Source organism: Gadus chalcogrammus, chromosome 8 (genome assembly GCF_026213295.1).
Source record: "Gadus chalcogrammus isolate NIFS_2021 chromosome 8, NIFS_Gcha_1.0, whole genome shotgun sequence".
Classification (NCBI taxonomy): domain Eukaryota; kingdom Metazoa; phylum Chordata; class Actinopteri; order Gadiformes; family Gadidae; genus Gadus; species Gadus chalcogrammus.
The window spans coordinates 17,419,774-17,443,054 of record NC_079419.1 but is presented as its reverse complement, the minus strand read 5'-3'; the positions used below and the strand labels follow the sequence as shown (position 1 = coordinate 17,443,054).

At 41.8% G+C, this 23,281-nt stretch overlaps 4 protein-coding genes across 10 annotated transcripts; 3 read left to right on the top strand and 1 right to left on the bottom strand.

Annotated features, from left to right (window-relative positions):
* The first annotated feature begins 78 nt into the window (after positions 1 to 78).
* Positions 79 to 2,999, top strand: LOC130387541 (uncharacterized). Of its 7 annotated transcripts, none has more exons than XM_056596692.1 (7): positions 79 to 488; positions 1,047 to 1,159; positions 1,279 to 1,307; positions 1,420 to 1,498; positions 1,617 to 1,751; positions 1,866 to 1,954; positions 2,230 to 2,999. In XM_056596692.1, the coding sequence occupies exons 2-7, from the start codon at positions 1,066 to 1,068 to the stop codon at positions 2,584 to 2,586; spliced, it is 783 nt and encodes a 260-aa protein (XP_056452667.1). In that variant the 5' UTR covers positions 79 to 488; positions 1,047 to 1,065; the 3' UTR covers positions 2,587 to 2,999. The 7 variants fall into 7 exon arrangements, with proteins under 7 accessions (XP_056452667.1, XP_056452666.1, XP_056452665.1 ...); XM_056596691.1 differs by having other exon boundaries at positions 80 to 488; positions 1,417 to 1,498; positions 1,869 to 1,954; positions 2,230 to 2,998; XM_056596690.1 differs by having other exon boundaries at positions 81 to 488; positions 1,064 to 1,159; positions 1,417 to 1,498; positions 2,230 to 2,997.
* sf3a2 (splicing factor 3a, subunit 2) lies at positions 1,354 to 9,632 on the bottom strand. The gene is made up of 8 exons (XM_056596686.1): positions 9,526 to 9,632; positions 8,826 to 9,099; positions 8,649 to 8,695; positions 8,083 to 8,192; positions 7,939 to 7,988; positions 7,668 to 7,808; positions 3,782 to 3,850; positions 1,354 to 3,687 (listed from the first exon to the last, which is right to left on the bottom strand). The coding sequence occupies exons 2-8, from the start codon at positions 9,021 to 9,023 to the stop codon at positions 3,403 to 3,405; spliced, it is 900 nt and encodes a 299-aa protein (XP_056452661.1). The 5' UTR covers positions 9,024 to 9,099; positions 9,526 to 9,632; the 3' UTR covers positions 1,354 to 3,402.
* A 167-nt stretch (positions 9,633 to 9,799) lies between these two features.
* plekhj1 (pleckstrin homology domain containing, family J member 1) lies at positions 9,800 to 13,075 on the top strand. The gene is made up of 6 exons (XM_056596703.1): positions 9,800 to 10,130; positions 10,449 to 10,516; positions 10,691 to 10,757; positions 10,985 to 11,075; positions 11,436 to 11,499; positions 11,730 to 13,075. The coding sequence occupies exons 1-6, from the start codon at positions 10,037 to 10,039 to the stop codon at positions 11,820 to 11,822; spliced, it is 477 nt and encodes a 158-aa protein (XP_056452678.1). The 5' UTR covers positions 9,800 to 10,036; the 3' UTR covers positions 11,823 to 13,075.
* An 82-nt stretch (positions 13,076 to 13,157) lies between these two features.
* fzr1a (fizzy/cell division cycle 20 related 1a) lies at positions 13,158 to 22,751 on the top strand. Its single transcript, XM_056596663.1, has 14 exons — positions 13,158 to 13,337; positions 13,942 to 14,009; positions 14,556 to 14,684; positions 14,956 to 15,022; positions 15,208 to 15,338; positions 15,443 to 15,528; positions 15,642 to 15,825; positions 15,938 to 16,003; positions 16,544 to 16,646; positions 19,601 to 19,785; positions 20,319 to 20,552; positions 20,839 to 20,943; positions 21,090 to 21,182; positions 21,260 to 22,751. The coding sequence occupies exons 2-14, from the start codon at positions 13,944 to 13,946 to the stop codon at positions 21,299 to 21,301; spliced, it is 1,491 nt and encodes a 496-aa protein (XP_056452638.1). The 5' UTR covers positions 13,158 to 13,337; positions 13,942 to 13,943; the 3' UTR covers positions 21,302 to 22,751.
* The last annotated feature ends 530 nt before the right edge of the window (positions 22,752 to 23,281 follow it).

Genomic DNA, 23,281 nt, shown 5'->3' with positions numbered 1-23,281 from the left:
GGCGATCTGCTCGCTGATATTCTTGACAGCAGCGCTCTCTAGTGGCCATACTTAGAATAAAACATAACAGCATCTGCCCTCTGACAATGTCACGCACGTCAACAGTTCAGTATGCTCTATCTTCCACATTGCGTAGTTAATCAAAAAGGCGAAAAGACTGCAATTTTAATCTTTTTCTGCCAGAGAGAAATATCAGGATACAAAGCTAGATTTTGAACAAGCTTATAACAACTTATAAGTTAAGTTTTTCACCCCGGCTGCCCCCTCCTCTGAGGCCTGAGCCGTGAAACACTCCGACGGCGACATGCCAATGGTGCCTCTGTGAAACCCTGTGAATGACACGCAGTGCTTTTGTTTTTTCTCACCCTCCACCACCTGTGCTTGGCTATCAGGCCATTCAGAAAGAATGACTTAGCAGTCCAATCGGACTGCTGCTGGCTGTGAGACAAGGGGCGTCCATGCATGAGCGACCCCTGATGAAGAACCGGGTAAGTACTCTTTCTCTGTACACTCATAGTTATATGCTGCGTTATGTTAATTGCAAGCCTTTATCGCGGCTCCAACAATAGATATAGCCTGCCCTATGCACTGTTCAGCAGTTGCAACCATAGCTCTTTTCCATCTATTTATAGGCCTGTGCAACATTAGCTCAAGATTCCAATCTAATATGTCATCAGATATTCCATCGAATAACAAGCAACAATTGCTGGTTTTACTGGATTTTTATAGTATGCTGGGTCGTTGATCCTTGCATGATTGTTTTCTTGGTTTAATCACCTGAATTGAATACCGGTTTTGTATGGTACAAAACTATGTGTTGATGTGAGCAGGACAAAACAACACTTTCTGTTGGTGACACATGAACAAGTTTGAACAAGTTGTTGGTGTTGGCATTTGTTAGCCGTTAACCTATATACTTGACCTTTGATAGATTGTTATAGGGAAAGATCTGTTTATTAAATAAGTCATATAAAGAAATTGTAAATTGCGCAATGTAAATTAATAATTATGAACAGATTTAGACTCATGCCTCGTTGCCCAACCAGTTCTCCTCTCCGATAAGTAATGGAGAACAGATATGGGTCATCTGAGACCAAGATAGGACCATCTGGACCTGAGCCTCCACCACTGAAACCAGTACGGCATATTCGCAGACCAGGTGATTCTTTCACTTTTTCTCTATCTACATACAAAACACACACACACACACACACACACACACTAATTACAATAGCTCATTGAGTGGCATTAAATTGTTTCAACTTATTTCTTTTTTAGAAATGTATCCCTCCAGAAGAATGCAAGAGGTGAGTCATTGGCAATAACCATCAGTACCTTGTTTGTTTTTGTAAATATGGCCTTTATTCATGTTAGTGAAAAGCAAACACTTTTAGAACACCAACGACCTACTTTCAGCAGAGCGGAGCTTCACTTACACAACATCAACCACAGCCAGTACCCCGGGCTCATCCCCGGGACCCCAGCACCCCTCGATCCTGTGAGTCTCAACTTCCTTTCGTCATCTCTTCCTCCATCACCTGCCCCCAAATCGCTCAAATTATTTATAAAACGCTTTCATCTCTTTTGTTGTGTGTGTCTCTCTCTCTCTCCTTCAGCGCCTCTCCATAAGTCAACCTCCACGCACAACCTGACCCAGACAGACACGCCGTGGGAGAGCATCACCCTGAACCGCTGTCTGTTCGTGGCCGTCGTGATACTGCTGCTCTCCTCCGGGCTCCGTAAGCTGCATGGCGAGTGAACTATCAATTGTACCACACACTTTAGTCTCACTAATCAAATGTTACAGCTGGATCCCAGGGCATTCAGGGGACAGTGCTGGGATTAATGTGATGGGTTTCTAACAGAAGCTTTGGGTGGGCATCATGCAACACATGAGGAGGAGTCTGGACTTACGAGGCGCCTGGGGGCTTTGAAACACAGAGCGATATCAGAGGTAAGAACATTAAATAATCAGATTGAACCATGTTTTGTCTGTAACGATATTTCAGTATCCATTGAAATGAGGAATGGGAGTTATTTTATGTATATATATATATATATATATATATATATATATATATATATCTTAAGACTCTAGCTGATAAAGCAGTCAATCTCTTCAGCGACTATGGATAAATAAAAATTGGATTCTCAGCAGAACTTATAATTGCTACAGTGAATAACAGCATTGAAATACTCATGTTGAAATTTTCCCCACTGATCCCTCAGACCCAGCCTCAGTCGTCTCTATGGGAAGTCGTGTTTTGGTGGATGCCAGACTTGACAGATGAAGACGAGGAAAGCGGCAAAATCAATAGAGGGAGGTCAAAGAGAAGAGCGGCGGACAAAATTTCAAGAAGCCACAGGAACAGACCGCTGCTAGAAAATCTCATGAAACCAAGAGAAAACAAATTAAAGGACAGGAGAAGAAAGAGGACAAGAGATGACTCAGAGAAGGTTGACGTCAAGAACAAGCTAAAGGAGACGAATAGCCTCGAGGAGACAGAGGAGGGTGATGTGGACGAGGTAGAGGGAGACGGGGACATACCTGTTAAGAGCAGAGGCCAGATGAAGAAAGAAGACTGAAGGCCACCAGGGTTAACATGAAATCGATCCTTGGCATTGTTATATTGCCATTAACAGTATTTTTGCCAACATCTTGGCCTCTACACGAAACCATTGATTTTGAGTATCATACTGTTCCACAAAATCTTTTGAAAGTCTGCCACAAATAAAGCTGTCTGATGCCAAGATAATAGGACAACAATCTGGAATATGATGTTACACTTGGAAATTGAAATAAAAATACTCAACATAAAAAGTGAAAAGTGTAGTACATTCCATTGACATAACATGTCTTGCATTATATCCACACAAAACCAGATTTTTACATAACAGGTCTAGATATCTTATGGAGAGCCTGGTTGATAGATGAGTAACTGATTTCTCATACGTTACTACTATAAAATTATTTCATCAATTTCAACAGCTATTCAGTCATTTTCCAATAGACTACATAAAAAAAGTCCTAAGGAGCTGATCTTGATATTCATTAAAAGGCAATGGAATTGCTATTTGTTGAAGTTTACTTGTCTATCAATGACGCAACACAACACCTATACTTTGTTTTAAAATATTTAATTACGAAAAAAACATATTAAAAAGCATGTTAAATCGAAAGGGCTGGCCCTTAAACCAGAGCGTCCACATTCGGACCAAACATTGATACTGTCGCCATCACATTACCGTCACAGACTTCTACCACAAAGGTGGTAGAGCTGGAATATAATCATAAGAACTCAAATTTCTCCAATAAAGTATCGAACTTCCGAACCAAGACAGCAGGGAATGGCAACGTCAAACGAGGGGGGCTATCACAATCCTAATAAGGCAACCGCTCCGTCAGTTAGCCATGGAGAGACCGTCTGGGGGAGGGGGCCTCATTGGCATGGGAGGCATGGGCATCTGAGGGGGCATCTGGGGGGGCATCTGGGGACCGCCTGGAGCACCGGGAGGGAGAGGAGGATGAGACATCCCCCCTGGCGGGGGTGGCGGCATAGGCTCGTTTGGCGGACGAGGGCCCATCCCACTCATGAGCGGAGGAGGCCGTTTAATGTTTGCTGGGGGCACCGGCCCACTGGACTGAGAGATGGATTTCTCCATTTTGAAATGGAATTGTAAGAAGAACTGGAAGAAGAAAACAGACAGCGGATAGTCATTTAAATGCATTTCAGTGAAAAAGGCAGATCATAGTTTGTTGTTTCAATATTCTTATTGGCACCTGTTTGGTTTCTTTGTTCCAATGGGTCCAGAAGCGGTTCTCTGCCTTATCAATTTCTCTGCTGGGAACCTAATTACAGGAAGATTTGTTGTAAGAATAGAAGTACATAGAAAACACAGCAATGTTTGCTCACTTCCACGTTATATTACTCATGGAATCAAATCCATTTTTCTTCATTAAAAGCAATCAACAAAGTACCGTACAGCTAGGGCTGTGCAATTAATCAAATTTTTATCACGATTTTGATTCTTGGGTCAAACAATCTCCAAATTAATAAAATCGAGGTGGAACGATTATTTTGGAATTTTCCGTTGTCTATGAGGTTTTGTGAAAGAGACGTGCATGCGCTTTTCAGTCCCTCCCCCAGAGCCTTCAATGCGGCCCCGCGAGCTGTGTGTGTGTGGTGACCTTATTCAGAAAACAGCACGAGCGAGATGGCAGAGGGAGGACAGCCGCGTTAATGCATGTCAACTTAAAAAGGGTAAAACGAGTCCTCTAATATGGCAACACTTCAGATTCGAAGAAGCCGACAAGGCACAGGCCCACATAATGTGCAAAATGTGCTACAATGTTATCAGCACCCCTTCGAACACCACAAACTTGTTTAATCACCTAAGGCCCCGTGTCCACACTAACCCGGGTAAATCTACAAACGCATCATTATTTATCCGTTTAGACCTTCCGTCCACAAACTGAGAATTCCGACACTGAAAACTATGCTTTTCGAAAACTATCGCTGAGGTGGATAAATGTGAAAACGCTGGGTTCTCGTTGTAGTGTGGACAGTGTAGATGGAGGCTTTCAGAAACAATGACGTTCAGTTGCCATGACACTGTGCCATGACGCTGCCACAAGCTTGCACTCGAGACCGAGACGCTCATCAAAAAAATGGCAGGTGAAATGCAAATGATGACCTCTCTGTACAATGTTAGGGATCGATCGATTATCGGCCGGGCCGATTATCGCCGCCGGTATTCGGCATTTTGACGCATATCCGTATCTGCCTTTTTTTTTATCCGACGGCCGATAAGAGATCAATTTAAAACTGGGTTATTTTGGCTCTGATGTAGCCGCGCCTCTCTGTCTGCTGTCACTACGCTGTATCCAGCATTGTCCAACCCACAGCACCATCTGATTGGTTACACTCTCTGGTTACCACGACGGACAAAAAAAAGCTCAAACAAAGTGTTTCGGCTATTATTTTTACTTAAAAAGTGAAAACTGCAATGGTATTAACAAAATGCTTAAAAATGCTATAAATAATTATGTACAAATGATCAAAAATAAGTAAAATGACAATAACAATGTGAAAATAAACAAAAATAACTATTTATATGATTCCCTCCCTCCCCCTCTTTTCTTCTCCGGGCGTTTAGGCATCTTTCAAAATGTTCATAAAACCAAACTCACAAAAGTGAATAAAAATAAAACCACACACGAGCGCGCAAATCAACCACTTGCTTCACAATCGCATTCTGGGGAAGAGCCTGCTAGTTTACGCACACCCCTTGCGCATTCGTTTTCTATTAGGATATCTAAGGCCCGTCCCCGACCCTTGATGTCTGCTGGTGTAGCTGTCAATCAAAGTATACATGCCCCGTTTTGATAGTGATCGCCTCATTGGCTTGTAAGGCTTATAAACAAGGAAGTATTGGTCTTACAGACATGTGTGAGGGCTCTATGTCACCGTGAGACCCTGGTGATCACATTCCATGCATTCCATGAATCAGACGACAATAGCGGAATTCAAACCGTAAATCGCAGTTTTCTACAAAAAAACATTGCAGCGTTTCGGTTGTATAAGATGGCTTGTGCATATACAATGAAATTAGACTAAAATAAGATTGATATTCGATTTCTGTGGACTCATGAACATTTCAAGACCCAACATGAAGTATCAACTCATTGCTAAGGATATCCACAACGACGATAACGTTAGAATGGACCATGGGAGGAGGAGGATGAGGGGGGCTATTTTGACCTAAGACACTAGGATATTTTTGATCTATATTCGCTAAACATATTTATTCCACCGAATGGTTGACAATGGATGACATTCCTGAGATTCTAAGCTTTCAAACGGTGTATGACATGACTATATCACTCAACTGAATGATGCCGAAAATTGACCCAGCATGTTGGGGGGAAGGGGTGGTGTAACTAAAACTTGCCCGCTGGCGGGATTTGACGATTAAGTGGTTAAAGGGACACTGTAAAAATTACTCCCTTCTAGTGGTACAATTGTATATTGCATTCAAACTAATAGTGCTCGCTGGTTCAAAAACTACGTTGGGCAGTATGTGCCAAGAAGCTGTGTCATGACATCCAATACTACCTCATCGAGTCATTCTAGTGATGATGAGGTTCGTTATTTCAAACAAATTTCAAACTGCATTGACTCATTAGTGTAAGCTAATGAGGTATCACGCAGTGCTTTTTGTCCCTCTACGCAGTTCATAGACCGGAAGAACATGGAAGCCTCCATGAAGCTTACCCGTCCTATGTAACTACATATTAATTATTCTTTGCTCAGGAGGATAAGTGAGATTTTTGGCAGAGATAATTTTACACCACGATTTGAGGTAATAAATGACTTAAAATATTACAGTGTCCCTTTAAAGGCATTTAAATGAAGTTAAGGGTTGGAGTTTGTATTATTCACATTTTTTACGCCAATATTTTCCCTTTTACTGTAAATTAATATTGGCTCCAAATTTCGATTATCGGCCCCCTTGACTACTAATAATCTGTCTCGGTACCGGCCCTGAAAAAAACATATCGGTCTATCTCTATACAATGTACTAATTTATCTCCAGATACAAATCGACATATTGGCTCAAACATATTCATTGCTCCAAAGCCGGAGGCGAGCGCTGTACTTAATGTTCTTAAGTGATGGTAAAAAACCCGAAAGAAGGCAGTTCAAACCGTACTTGGAACAGCGTTTCTGGACAAGACCGGGTCGAAAATGATTAACCAGCTGATCAACTGTAAATATCAGCTGATCGCGCGCCTGTAATCTAAACGGAGAGGCGCGGCAGAGTTGCGTAACCATGACAACAGTCTATCAAAATGATTTCAGTGTGGAACGCGGATGCAAAACATTCCGAAAACGATAGTGTGGACGGAGATCGTTTTCATTGCGGTGTCCGTTTTTACATTGACCCGGGGTAGTGTGGACGGGGCCTGAGACGCAATCACAAAGTCGCTTACGACGAATTGGCAAAGAAGCAAAAGCACAAGACCACAACCCCAACAGTACAGACGTCGATTACAACAGATTGTCTTATTCAATTTTCTTGTATATTTATATTATTCATTGAAAGTTTTATCGAAATTACAGAACAGCTGAATACATATTTATTTGTACATTATTTTCAATTTGAACATTTCCTATTTTTTTATTTGAACGGTTTGTGTACTGTGTAGTTCAAGAATAGTTTTGAAAACTCAGTTAGTTAGTTTTTTTTTATCGTCTGAAGAATAGTGATTTCAATCTTGACCAAAAAAAATATGATTCTAATTTTTTCAATAATCGAGCAGCCCTACATACAGATGACATACTTTTGACAATGTTAACTTCCTTACTTAATAACCAGGTTCTTCCCCATTGTGAAGAACCAAAAATAGGTTGCCACCCCCTTCTCTGCTCCCTCCTTCAGTTTCTCCCCTATTGAGAAGTGTGGCTTTTCATGCACGATTACCTGAATCAATCTAGTTAGAGAGCCCCTCATTGGTAAGAATGAGCCTGGAAAGGCTAGAAATCTAAAATGGCTCATCAAATTCTGAAGAATCAAATTACAGCACTCTTAAGTACCGAAGCGCAATAATTGGTTTCACTTGTAGGTAAGATAAGCTCTTGAATGTTATTCTCCGCTGAGTTTACCTTGAAGGCGATGGTTTCATATGGCTCTGCAGCTAGAAGGAGGTACTGCCAGCGGCGATCTGGCGGCTCGATTCTCTGTTCATAAGCAGACATGAAGCGATGTCTGGGTCCGATCCCTTCAGCTATCTCCGGGTAGTCGATCTGCACAGACAGCAGGAGAAAACAGTGTTCAGCTTCAATTTTGTACGATCCAATCTGATAGCTATACACAATATAGGATTCAGATCTTTAAATGTTTGAGTCTGAAAATGTATTGTAGATAAAAACCGACCTGGAAGAGCAGGGACTGCTGAGCACTCTCTGGATCTCTCTGTTTGGTGACTATTGACCATAAAAAAAACATGGTCATATATTAGAAAGGTACTTTCATTTACAATTAAATCGACTTCAGCTTTAAACCAAACCGGCAGCCTACCTTTGTATCCAGGTCGTCCAATCTTTACAAACTTCTTAACCTCAACTTTCACCTTCTCCGGAGCTGGCTGAGCAGGAGCTTCTTTTGCCTCTTTAGCCGCCCTTCTTGCCCTGTAAACCAGACATAATGGATGTAAACATACAGTTGTAAGATCAACAGTGTTTTCCCCAGCACTTTATGGTTATGGCCCTGCCTTAACAACAATAGGGCCCTGCCTTGACAACCAATATATATACATAAAAAAGTAATAATCATTTAAAAAAAAAAGAAAAAAAAAAAAAATTAATTATAAATATTTTGTAATTATTATCAGAATCAGAAAGGATTTAATTTAACAAAGGATTTATGCATTAACAAAGTAGAAAACTCTCTTAGGGAAAGAAAACAAAGATAAATAATGCATTAGTAACAGTTGTCGTGCCATAAAGCTTTTTGAATGGAAATGAAACGGAGACCCCCCCCCCGCTCATTGACCACCTTGATTAAGACATTTTCTGGGGAAAACACTGGATCAGGATAGAACCGCGACAGGAGAATGAGCTGGGCTGGTGTAAAGGAGTACTTACAAGTTCGTCTGATGTTTCTTTCCTTGAGTGTGAGCTAAATAGCTGCCCTGTAAAGAGATGGAATGGAATAGAAGGTTCAACAACAACAACAAAATCAACAACAACAAAATCCCAAAAACAAAAAAAATAAATAAAGGACACAACAGCTTTGGGTACACAATGAGTTTGAATTCTTACCTCATTATTGTGAAGAGTTAGACAAAGTTTGCACTCGTATGAGCCCAAGTGATTTTTCATAAAATATGGATCTTTGTTGATGTCAATGGTCTCCAGAGCCAACTGGCGCAGCCGTTCTCGCCTATCTCGGTTGCTTTCAGAGGTGGAGGCGACCCCACCACTCCCCGTCTTGCCCCCAGCTCGGTGCTGGAAATCCATCTTTGCAGGGTTGTCAAATACTCGAAGTACTCAAACAGTGGGCAAAGTAAACACTGTAGAGACCCCAGCCAAGCCCCTGTTGAGTTGAAAAGTAGTTTACTTCTCAAAGTTCAACAACACTTTCGGAAAAATATATTATATCCAGCGTGGAATGATCTTCACGTAAAGCCAAGGATCCTCTCAGAATTGTTTGTTTCAGTGTCTATAACCTGCTTACTCAACATTGGAACAGTAAATAGCTTGAGCAACATAATTCCTGTAAGTACAGTTACGTTAGTGGCTGCAGGAGGGCTTGTTAGCTTACAGTAAAAGCTTTATCGAAGTGGTGGCAAGCTAATCGACGTTAGCATTGTTATTATGTTATAAGTTTAGGTGACTGGGAAGTTGAAAATCGGTATTCCAAAACGCATACATGCACATATACCCTAAAATGTAATCTTGATATAAGAAATTGGTAAAATGTGAACATTAATCATGTATTTTCTCTCATAAATACACTTACCACCTCGACGTTGTGCTCACGCCGCTGAAGATTGAATGGGTTCTCAACACGCATGCGCGTGATTTTGAATTATCTTTATTGACAAAGAGGTACTACAACATAACCTGTTCATAAACTCGATTAAAATCTACTGTTTACTTAATATTAAACCTATTGAAGTATACAATTTCTTTACATTTCATCTATATTCTCGGATGGTGAAAAAAAGAGTGAATGTAAATGTAAGCTTTAGTCCACCATGTTTGTCCCCTAATACCTGCCGTACTACCCTGCTATCCTATTTCCTCCTACTAGTAATAAGGAGGAGCGACTGAGGAGGTGAAAGTGGCCAGTTGTTGATGGAGCTGTTGGATTACGGCGTTGTTCTTTTTCAGAAAATGACCTGCAACAATCGACCACGTATCCAAAATTTACACTAAAGGAGTAGATAATCGTAGTAGGTGATAGGAATACCAAAATCCTCCAATAATCGCAGCCACTCAGTTTACCTGTCATCCACCTGGGAATCGTTATGCGTTTCAACGAGAAAGAACTCGTGTCACTGAGCCGTCAACCTTCAGAAAGGGCCGCTGAACTTGGCATGAAAGGACCCAAAAAAGGAGATGGTAATGTTCTCGATAAAAACATATCCGTGATGGACTTCCGCATGTTACTCCGGTATACACTTTACAAGCGTATACCGGAGTCAAATGTTGTCAAATGTTAGAGTTTGGGAATGTATCATTCAAATCATATTACGATGACCTATCACAGGCTTACAGCTTGTCAACGAATCTGTTTTTACGTGACGTTTTGGGTTAGGCTTGGTGATGATGGATGATTATGGGATAGCATCCCCATTAATGTAATGATCGCTCTGTGTTCATCTTTCACTCTTATCACTTTTGTGACAATAGTATACCGTTCTCTTCCCTTTCCTACAGTTGTGAAGAAGAGGTTGGTGAAACTAGTGGTCAACTTTCTTTTCTATTTCCGGATTGATGAGGAGGAGGTGAGACCCTGATAACAAGCAATGCTTTCTATTACCCTAACTCTGGACTTTTTTAAATCGCCTTTATATTAGCTGTCCATGTATAGCTGGCATGTAGCACATACTTCCCTATAATTAAATTACAGAAATGACCACACCTCAATTGAATTGTTCCCTGTATCATACATTTCTCAGCCCATTGGTGCTTTGCTGCTCGAACAGTGCCGGGTAGAGAGAGAGTCTGGCCAAGTCTTCTCTATTGGTATGTCACCTTCAAAGTATATTATTTAGTCATTAATAATAACACTAATTATTATGTTATACTGAAGTACAAATCTATTCATAGCAACTGTGTTTATTTTTCTCTCAAACATTTATACTCTGAATATGATTTTGCTGGTCATTTATGTAATAATCAACAGTTGACCACAAACATGTCAATTGGATGTTGTTTTATGTATTAACATTGAGATTTATGTTTTGTTGCAGCATTTTTAGACGAGACAGAGAAAAAGTACATGTTTGAGTGTGACTATGAAGAACAATGTGGGGAATGGATAGACGCCATCATTAAAGCCAGGTAATGCGTCTCTCGATATATCTGTTCTGTCACGTGAATGGTGTATGTAATCTATTTGGATTGCTTGGATTTTTTTTCTTTATTGACAAAGAAGAACAACAAACGCAATTTATAAACTCCAATTACACTGCCTCTTTCCTCAATATTAAACGTATCTAATTATTATATTTCCATACACCTTAGTTTTATAATCAAATGAGCATATCATTTGTGCATGTAACTCTTATCTTGGTCCAAGTAAGGCTTGTCTTTAATAATCACCTCTTTATTTTTTGACCTTTGGTTTGACTCTGAATTTAAAATGCAATAATTGAACACACATTCTCTAACATCTCTCCTTCATACCTTTCTTTCACACAGTTATGAGTTCATGAGGAAGAACCTTATATTCTATCGTACTGAAATCCACAGACTGACTGGCCAGGTGAGATACTTCTTTGGGGATATTAGACCACATCCACCACATTAGAGTGGCTTCAGTGTGAAGCGACCCTTTGACACACAATCAGTATGGGCATCATGCTTACCCTGCTGTACGTCACAGGACACAAGCAATGATCACAACATTAATTCACAGAGATGCTTTAGCAATCAGTTATTGTGCCCTTTCCGTGTCTTTATGTTCCTCCTAACCCTCTGTGCACGACCCCTTAGGACCCCTTGGAACAGTATGGCATTTCAGATGAAACCCGTTTCCAGGTCAACAGTGGACTGCAGCTAACGCCTAAAGAAACCTCGTCCATGTAGCCACGCGGGCCCCAGGTCCAGGGCCTCGTCGGCCCATCTGTCTCTGTCTTCTGCTGTATTTCAGATGTAGATAGTAGATGTTTTCTTCATTCCATTGGTCATTCATGTTTTCAAATAATGGTATTTTCCTGCATACTTTCGATGGGGCTGGGAGTTGATTCGTCCCTCCAACATTTCACACATTGCCTTTCTTTTGCTGATATATTTGCCTGCACTGTAAATACTTTCACTTTTGTCAGTACTAGGATAGTCTCTTGCTGTATTATATGATAATGTGATTATGCAAGCTTCTGGTACATCTGTACTTAAAAGTTGAGGTTCTATGTCTTGACTTGCTAGCCCTGTGGTGTAACTGTAGCATTAGCCAATTAAATCAGCGTTTCAGGGATTGAGAGACGCTGAACATGTTTTTCTTATTGGGAAATCTTTGGCAATGCACATTTATTGTGACCTGTTTTGGATAATACCTCTTTGTTTAACTGCAGAAATGAGCCACACATTTGAGTTCCTTGTGAATTAGAGGTTGTCCATTCTGAAAAGGTTTTTAACCAGCAACATCACATTAGAGAATAACACTGCTAAATCTTTTGTCATTTATTTATTGAATTACTCAAATTGCTCTGTATAATGGTGTACTTGCCATTATTACCATTGTTAGAGAATAACGCTTTTTTTTTATCATTCTAGTGATAATATATGATTCTTGAGAAGTCTTTGCACTTAATCTAAGTCTTTTATTTCATCGTCATTCAGAAAATCCACTTTTTCCAATGAATCTATTTTTTCTAATAAATCTATCCAAGACAAATGTGTTGTGTTACATTAAGAAACAAAACATTAATCTGTAAAATTGTTTATTATTGTCAATGATGCTGTCACCAACTTAAATTACCCTGTCGTGGTGACAGAATTCATCTGACATCTTGAATGTCTTACTGCTAATAATATCTGCCCCACTTATCCCATTCCCACTGCCAGCTGTTTGGGATTATGGGTTGTACCATAATTTTAATGTGCGATGATACAGAACCTCTCAAAGGAGGTTTTTATTTTTTAGGTAGTAGACTGGTTCCGGTTGGATATTCTGTATGGTTACACTCTCTTCGTCTTTAGCAGTACATTTTATTTGTATATCAGCTGTTAACAGCCACTGTGGATGTGTGCCTCACATAATCGCATGATGTATCATGAATTACGCGGTTAATTATACCAAAATAAAAGGAACCTCTGTATTTTTAGTGTTGGCTGGGTGTAAATAATGAACGACAGTCTGTACGAAAAGCGTGATCCTAAATACACGTTTCCTTAGCAACGCTCAATGTGATTTAAAAATCGTGACGTCACGTATTTCCCATGGTTCTTAGCGATCTCCAATTGATGTTCCGAAAAAAATTGTATTTTGTTTACTCCGTTTGAAAAGTAGTCATTTGAAATCGTCAGCATCTCGTAAAAAAAAACACGATCGTCTGGGTCGATTGTGTAGCAGTCCGTCGACGGCGAGGTAAACGGTGGACGGTACGTATTCCCGTACGGAAATAGTGTGGACGAACATTGTTCTCAAGGCATTTGCTAGGTCGTTAGCATTAGCTCCTTGTTAGCTAACGTTACAGTAATTTATGTTTTTATGTAGCTGTTGAAGCCTTCTGTGTTTTTCTTCGTCACCCCTATATTTTTATTGTGTCAATTTGACACGGGATGATTCCTCTCTTGGATCTATTAGTGTTTACGTATAGCTTACAATTGTATTTGTACCACGACAATATGATGTAGCCGTAACAGTTACGTAGGGTTAATCAAAAGGTCCTAAAGCATTCGTGGCCAGTCAAACCTTCATGATGCCTCCACAACCTTTGGTTTTAGTCTGATTTAATGTTTTAACGGGATACATGCTTACTTGAAAATCAGCAGATAACGGCTTGAAATCGCAGAAGTTCAGACTGGGCTGTTTTCACAATTCACGTAATATTAATGTCTGCGGGTAATGGCTTCTTCTTTGTACTCTTTGTATACGAGTACATGTCAACATGTCCCGAGTTAGACCAAACCGGTTGCCAGTGGATCTATGTGGTTTATTTCCTTTCGTGGAAGATATTCAAAATGTGTTTACTTTTTTCTTTAGTCATGGACCAGGACTACGAAAGTAGGCTGCTCAGACAGATCAACATCCAGGAAAATGCAAGCCCTGTAGTAAGTTAAGAAGTATAATCTCATGTACTCAACCATTCTATTTCAAATTCACAATTGTTTTTTTTTTTGCAAAGATTATTAATATTTATAATGTTTTGTTTATCAAGCCTATACATCGAATGAAAAATGTTTTTTTAGTGATGATCTTTCAAGTCTACTTCTATGGCACTCTATATGTAAAAACGGACATGATCAAAATGCTGATACTTGTGATTTTGATTGATTGAGGGAGCTTTTTTTTGCATTCAAGTGTTAACAGCTCCACCCAAAATGTATTCTTGACTAAGCATGGACCATGGGTTAAAAGGGTGTGCCACTGCACACATTCAAAGCAAGATGTGTTTGGCCCCTTTCGCACTCCTGGTGTGTATACATTATCAATCAGTGATGTGATTACTCATACGTTAACATATGCAATGTTAACGTATCAGTAATAGTAATGTAATTTAAACCTCTCACAGCAGTTCCTCCTAGCTCCTTAGAAACTCCCTGTAATGTGGCTCTTTGTCTTAATGGTTTTCTCTCCCTCTCTTCTGCAACGCACAGAAGGCCATCGCTGGAGTACGAGCGCTGACGCCAACCAATTCACCCCTGTCTTCCCCTAGTAAGCACGGAGACCGCTTCATTCCCTCCCGGGCAGGGGCCAACTGGAGTGTGAACTTCCATCGCATCAACGTGAGTCTCAATCCCCTGTCGTCTGTGTTTTACCACATATTGAGCATGAATCATGGTTATAGTATTTCACCCCATCTTAATATCGTTTTTCCACTTATTTCACATAAAAGATTCCACCCCCAGGGCTAGTGGTTTATGTTTGATAAAAACAATATTATTTATGCATGATTAGTCTTCGATACTTATCGAGATCCTGTATCTATGCTTATTCTGACTGTGTGTTTCTTGTACAAAAACATACTTTGAGCACTTGCACACTTTTCTTTACTAGGAAATTGAGAAGTCGCACAATCAGAACCGAAAGACCAAAGACGGCACAACAGATAATAATAACAAAGGTATTTCTTCTTTAATTTTCCTTTCAAACTCATTTCTTCCAACCCCTGTGTATTTAACTCCTGGCTTATCATCCACACTTTGTTGTGAAAACTAAAAGGGATAGAATTGAGGGGTACAGCCCTTTTTTTGGAATTAGATGATCCAGTAATCCATTTTCCTCCTTTGTCTGTCCGTTCCTGTGTAGCCGATGGGCTGGCATACTCTGCGCTGCTAAAGAACGAACTGCTGGGAGCCGGTATAGACAAGGTCCAGGACCCCCAGTCAGAGGACAGGCGCCTGCAGACCTCCACCCCCGTCAAGAGAAGCCTTTTTAGTGTAGGTGGATTTCAAGCTCGGCTGATATCGTTTAGTGAGGAGTAAGTGGTGTGTCTCGTTCTCTTTGCGCTTCTCTAACGCCCCGTTTGTGTTCCATATCGTAGTATTCCGTCAGTGCCAAGCGGGCTCTTCCAGAGGAGGATGGCAACGCAGTCTCGCCGTACTCTTTGTCTCCCGTCAGCAGCAACAGGTACTCGCTTCCATTAATTCGTCTCAAAAAGCCTTCATTATCTGACCAAATAATTATTCATCACTTAAACTCTGACGGCTTTTAAAAACAAATCCATAACCTCTGTCTTGCAGCCAGAAACTTCTTCGGTCACCGAGGAAACCAACCCGAAAGATCTCTAAGATCCCCTTCAAAGTCCTGGACGCCCCGGAGCTGCAGGACGACTTCTACCTGAACCTGGTTGACTGGTCGTCCCTCAACGTGCTCAGCGTTGGACTGGGCACCTGTGTCTACCTGTGGAGCGCCTGCACCAGCCAGGTGCGTTGGCTTTTGGGAGACGTTTAAAGCAACCCGAGGTTGTAAAGCCAATGAGCAGATATGCTTTATTTTTGGTTTCAGTGTTTAATGTGTGCCTCCTGTTCTTCTGCAGGTGACTCGTCTGTGCGACCTGTCTGTGGAGGGAGACTCTGTAACGTCCGTAGGCTGGTCAGAAAGGGTGAGGAGTTCTTACATTTTGTGAGAAAAACACCCTATAACGATTCATCCGTGTGTGTGTGTGTGTGTGTGTGTGTGTGTGTGTGTGTGTGTGTGTGTGTGTGTGTGTGTGTGTGTGTGTGTGTGTGTGTGTGTGTGTGTGTGTGTGTGTGTGTGTGTGTGTGTGTGTGTGTGTGTGTGTGTGTGTGTGGGTGCTGTTCCACATGCTCACTATGCCTAATGGCATTCTCTTGCAATGTTTCCATATTTGTTCAATTGATCCATTAAGGGCAATGGGTCATTGTGCTTATGAAATGTGAGGTTTTATTGTATTTTTCTCCTTGCACCAATCGAGTCTAGTTATTGTCGTGACTGGTGCATAATGTCAATACCTCCATGACAAGATTGCCGCAGTTTCTTGCCAAACGTCCTTGTACATTGTGATTGCGTCACAATTCTCATTTAGCCTACGCACGCCTGTGGTCTCGCCTGAGGAGGGGAGTGCGCTGGGCTAGGAGCTGTGTGCTGCATTGACACTGATATTGACGCTGATGTGTTTCAGGGTAACCTCGTGGCGGTGGGCACGCACAAGGGCTACGTCCAGATCTGGGACGCGGCCGCAGGGAAGAAGCTCTCGGTGCTGGAGGGACACACGGCCAGAGTCGGTGAGTGACTGTAGTGGCTCAGGAAGTTTGATACACGGCTCCTCCCAGCCGAGGGTCGGGTTGTCCCTGAGCAAGGCACCGAGCTCTAACTGTTCCAGCCACGCTGGCTATTGCCTAGCATGGTGGACACCATATTCATTGTGTGAATGTGTTTATGTTTGGGAGAATGTGAAGCAATTATTGTACAGCGCGTGGTTAGGAATCACTGGTTAGAAATGCGCTATATGAGTGCAGTCCATTTACCCTCCTTGATATCTTCATGGGAGTGGCGACCCCCTCTCGTGTGTTTCATGAGTCACAGGGATTTATATAAATCACAAGTATTCCTCTTGTATGCATGTTGGCTGTTGGAGACCTGTAACTGCGTATGTGAACTACATCATCGTGCATTTATTTGTGTGCGCGTGTGTATTCCTGACAGGAATACAAACGCACATACACAAATAAATCCACAATGATGTACAGGAATTTCCTGTACATCATTGTGGATGTGTTAGTGGATGTGCGTGTGTATTCCTGTACTTCATTGTGGATGTGTTGGTGGATGTGCGTGTGTGTGTATTCCTGTACTTCATTGTGGATGTGTTGGTGGATGTGCGTGCGTATTCCTGCACATCATTGTGGATGTGTTGGTGGATGTGAGTGTATTCCTGCACGTCATTGTGGATGTGTTTGTAACCGGTACCTGGCAGGGGTTGACACTAAGGTTTCAAAAGCACTTGCCAATCGGGCAAGTACAGGTCAGGTTCAACTTGCCCGAATGTGATGTTCACTTGCCCAAATTATAATCAGAATCGTGAACGGGCCTCTTTTTGCCAGGCACCCGGCCTGGTTTTTGGGGGCTCAGAAAACTCATCCTAGCTCAGACTGAAGCTGAGTGTTAGCTTCCACACATGTTGTGTTTAAAAAATAACAAACTTCTCTTTGTTTACTTACTTATCGAGTGGTCACATCGTGCCATGAAGTGATTTCAGTCCACCGTTGCAACCTATTGAAGCTATCGCCCAGTTATATGTAGACCTGCATGATTTTATGCAAATGTACATAACTAAATGTCAGAGGTAGTAGCAAAGATATGTATTTTTTAACTCACGTTTCTTGTAGCTCTAACTGGGTAATCACAATCGCGTTTCTAGTAGTGTTGTTAGTCACGATACTGGATTTTCTAACTTCAACACTATACCTGGAAAAATATCGATATTCTATACCATTTTCGATATCAGGGGAAAAGTTTTTTTCAGATAAGAACATACCCAAAGTAAATAGATTATATCTCCACAACTGCAAGGACGATAATGTAATCTTTGTGCCAAAAGAAAGATTGTTGTGCAAGTGAAATATTCAATGGGGATAATACTTGGTTTAAGTGAATAAAGCCATGGAACACAGCATAAGTGGAGGATAACATTTCCACCTGAAATAATTATCAGTTGGTCGTTATCAGTTGGGAGCGCTGTCTTACTATGAGACACAAATAAAGTTAGATATCTTACAATTTTGACATTTGACACCTCTATTTCAAGTTAAGGGCAAATATGATCGAATGCACCAAGCCAAACACTCGCAAATACACATATGGCCACTAGATTATGCTGAAGAATATGTTTTCTGATTGAAGGCAATTTACCTATTTCCTAAGAAACCTTCTCTTATTCATTGATTGAAAACACCATGTTTAGTTGCAAAATTTGGCCCCGACACTGGATTATCTGTTTATGGTGGTTTTATTCGATCAGAATCAACTTTGTGGACAAAAATCACAAAGGTAAAACTTCTTGTTGTTGACTGTTAAAAGAAAAGGGGACGTTTCTTCTTAAGTTGTTATTTGCGAGTTTTAGTCACAGAAATATATGGTTTGGACTGTTGGAATAAGTGGAGGCTCATCTTTCATGTAATATATAGTTTGTGAGGGTCCAATTTCGGGAAAAAGATCGTTATTGCTGTGCATGTGCACAGTTATGAAACCTAAAACCATGTTCTTGCATATGACTTTCCTTGGTAATTTGCCTCAATCCAACGTACTTCCAAACCGCACTCTTCCATCACTACTCCATTTTCCTTCTACCTAAACCGTTCACGGAGGCGCTGCACTTGAGATGCTAGCTGTGTTGTCTAACCTTCAGCTAACACCTTCAAATCACTGCCAGAGACCGCACTGCGAGTGAGTGACAGAGGGGGCGGGGCTATATTCGCGCTGAAGCGATGTTTGTCTATTAAAGGTTGGGTATGGGATTTGCGAAACGCCAGCAGATTTTGAAAATACACAACTCAAATGGGCCTACCCAATCTCCTTCAACGCTGACTCTGACTCCACCCATTCCAAGTACCTGGACGCGCAATCATGCACGAGCGCGACCACAGATGCGCGAGAGCGAGCCAGGCTAGCGTAGGGTTTTCCTTCTCTTTGTTGGTGATGGTGGGGATGGTGGCGTCTTGTCTGCCATGGAAATTGTCTTCGACTGCAACTATTCGACTGGGTTTTGATTAAATTCTGAATAAATTAAAAGGTTTTATGTAACCCTGGGTTACATGTGGGTGGATGTGCGGGTGTATTCCTGTACGTCATTGTGGATGTGTTGGTGGATGTGTGTGTATTCCTGTACGTCATTGTGGATGTGTTGGTGGATGTGTGTGTATTCCTGTGCGTCATTGTGGATCTGTTGGTGGATGTGTGTGTATTCCTGTGCGTCATTGTGGATCTGTTGGTGGATGTGTGTGTATCCCTGTGCGTCATTGTGGATGTGTGTGTATCCCTGTGCGTCATTGTGGATGTGTTGGTGGATGTGTGTGTATCCCTGTGCGTCATTGTGGATCTGTTGGTGGATGTGTGTGTATCCCTGTGCGTCATTGTGGATGTGTTGGTGGATGTGTGTGTATCCCTGTGCGTCATTGTGGATCTTTTGGTGGATGTGTGTGTATTCCTGTGCGTCATTGTGGATGTGTTTGCCCGCCAGGTGCCTTGGCGTGGAACGCCGACCAGCTCTCGTCGGGCAGCCGGGACCGGGTCATCCTGCAGCGGGACATCCGGGCCCCGCCGCTCCAGTCCGAGCGCCGGCTGCAGGGCCACCGGCAGGAGGTGTGCGGCCTCAAGTGGAGCACGGACCACCAGCTGCTCGCGTCCGGGGGCAACGACAACAAGGTACCAGACCAGCGCACTCTCGCCTCGCACCTCCCGCTGCCCCCCCGGCGGCAGCTCAGCCCTCTGTGGGGTGGACCGTTGAGCCGGGGCGGAGAACAGGAGGAGTTTCATCCCCGACGACGTTATTGTGCTAGAAATCGAAAGAGCATTTATGCAACACAGGAATATAAACTGTAGGTTAATAAATGTACTGTGTTAAAGAAGTAAACGCTAACACCAATTAAGTAAAGGAAGTGAAAAAGCCACAAGATGACAGAGTATATTATTATTATTATTATTATTATTATTATTATTATTATTATTATTATTATTATTATTATTATTATTATTATTATTATTATTATTATTATTATTATTATTATTATTATTATCAAGAACTCTTATTCCCCTCTCCCAGTCTAACCAAACCAGACCCTAGCCTGTACATGTTCATAGCAAGCCTTTGCCTACCCCCCCCCAGCATGCGTTTCACTCTATCGCCGATACTGATGTTTATTCCTCGTGTGTGTGTGTGTGTGTGTGTGTGTGTGAAGCTGCTGGTGTGGAACCACTCCAGCGTGCTGCCGGTGCAGCAGTACACGGAGCACCTGGCGGCGGTGAAGGCCATCGCCTGGTCCCCGCACCAGCACGGCCTGCTGGCCTCCGGCGGGGGCACGGCCGACCGCTGCATCCGCTTCTGGAACACACTGACGGGCCAGCCGCTGCAGTGCACCGACACGGGCTCCCAGGTGTGCAACCTGGCCTGGTCCAAGCACACCAACGAGCTGGTGAGTAGGAAGGGGAACCGCCTGGGGTGGGTGGGGGGGGCAGACGGCCCCCTCAGTGTGTCATTAGCAGCGGTTGAGTACGGTAAACTAGGGACGAGAATGGCACCTGACTGCAGTTAGTTTCAAACATTAAATTGTGTGTTCCGCCATGGTTGGAGGTCCAACTCTGCTCTTATTGGACAGCAATGTTTAGGAACCTTCTTTTGCCGTGTTCTTCTTTCTTGCCGCATGTCTTTAAGCTTTACATAGAACTGTTGATTGACATGACGTAATGTTCTCCCTGCAGGTGAGCACACACGGCTACTCCCAGAACCAGATCCTGGTTTGGAAGTACCCCTCCCTCACCCAAGTAGCCAAACTCACAGGACACTCGTACAGAGTACTCTACTTGGTAAGTGTGTGTGTGTCTGTGTCTGTGTCTGTGTGTGTGTGTGTGTGTGTGTGTGTGTGTGTGTGTGTGTGTGTGCGCACACAACCATATATAATTTCTTCCCCCCCACCTGCCCCCGAGAGTATTCTAATGCGGGTCTTTTGCAGGCCATGTCCCCTGACGGGGAAGCCATCGTGACCGGCGCCGGAGACGAGACGCTGAGGTTCTGGAATGTCTTCAGCAAGATGAGGTCAACGAAGGTAAACACCACTCTGACTCCTACATTGTTGTTGTTCGGCGTGACCTGTTGCTAAGTGTTTCCCCCCCTGTCCATCAGGAATCTGTGTCGGTACTGAACCTGTTCACCAGGATCCGGTAATGAACATATATGGAGCGCTCCCCCGGAGAGGAAGGGAGGGCAGGAGGTGGATCATGTGAATGCTTTCAGTCAGGGGTCAAAGTTGAGTATCTAAATGCTCGTGAAGATTGGCCGGCCAAGCTCTAGATAAAGCAAAGTGTATACATGGAGCAGTGTTTCTTTGAGAGGGCCACGGGGCACATTTAGCTCCTCCCTCACCCATTTAAGGATGACATCACTGCCTCCCGCATCGCCCTGCCCCCCAACCGATTCGTGATCCTGCTTTGTTTACAAACCAACTTTGTGCATACTTGCCAAATATTAAGTTTGTCTTTATTATACATGTTTATTTATTTGCGTTCCTGTTTTTGTTTTACGTATAGTTTTACTAATGTTCTTTTGCCAGGCTGTTGACAGCGTGTGTAATTACGACAGTTTTTTGAAATGGTCTGTATAGTGTTTTGCTTGAATCTGCTTCAACATGATGGGGGGAAAAAGTCAACTTTTTCAATTTTAGTACATTCTACTAAAATACAATAATGTGTCCCATTCTATAATCTTTTTTAGATATTTTTTGTTAAAAACAAGCTAACAAAAATATATATATTTTGATATGCATGATGTAAAGCAAATGGGACTGGATTTTTTTTTTTTATTGGCTGAAATGCATGTAAACAAATTGGCTCATTCATCCTATATTGCATAGCCACTGAATGGGTAACTAGAGATAATCTTAAATCATAAATACTGTAGGCAAACATATGCTGTATATTATTATCATTCAGCTTGTTCATGGCATGCAGCTGAGTTGTAATGGCAGGAAATAAATATTTGGTTCTAGGTAACGTTGTGGTATGGGACACACACTTTAAATACACTTTTTTGTGTTTTTTAAACAACAAAACAGTAATTTTAGGCCTTGGTGCTTCTTCCTGTTAATAATGAGGAGAAGTGAAAGGTTGAAATCAGAAGACCAGTCGTTCTATTTCTTTAGAAAAATAAAAAAATGCCAACGCATTAAGTAAGAAGCATGCGTTGTTGGACTATTCTTTTTTCATTTTTGAATGTCGACTTTGGTGAGCTGTTATTTTAAATGAACACTATTTGTTTGCGCGCATCGTTGTTGATAGTAAGTTGTAAAGCAGTGGCATGTTTGGTTTTCCTTTGTCTTTAATCTGCCGTAAACCCACAGATGGCCGTTTCAGTCCTAAACCTTGTGCACATTCTTTTGTTTCCCGGACAACAGAACATTGTTGTGATCTTGGAATGCCCAAGGAATGTTAAAGTAAAAACAAAATATTTCTGTACTGAGTTTAATAAATAATCATATTATATTGTAGCATTGTATGGTGTTTTTATCGGGTAAATAATGAAAGCAGATTGTGAAAATATCCGGATGTTTTGATTTTGAACATGTACTTCTGTTCTGATAAATTCTGGTGAATGAGTTTTGCACATATTAACCCTTGTGCTATTTTTTTTTTTTTGCAAAAAAAAAGAGCAGGACCTCCGCTTTGAACAAGTCCTGATGGGTTTAAAAACCCAAGCAGATGCCAGTGACTCTTGATAGAAGTACAGTTTCACTGCATATGTAATCGCACCAAACATCTCTCCTCTGATAGTAAGAGATTTCCTTCCATAACGTCCCTAATCAGTATGGGCTCCTATGCATGTTTAATTTTTCTCTTGTCTGACAAATTACCTCCCCCTTGCTGATCCACTGACGCTAATTACTTCTACTGCGCTACGTCAACACATCTACACTGCTCTTTTCAGCCGTGCTGATTCGCTGTCTTCTGTACATAGGCCGACATGCAACCTCCACTCATCAACAAAACCTACATCTTTAATAACATCTATCCATACTCTGCCATAATTGGTAGAATTGCACAGAGTGTATATAGAATTGTGTTGATCTGTGCTGAACTCTGCCTTAATTATGTTGAAATTTAATTTCCTGTGATCACTTCAATTGATCAATGTGTAGTCAGTGTTTTGTCC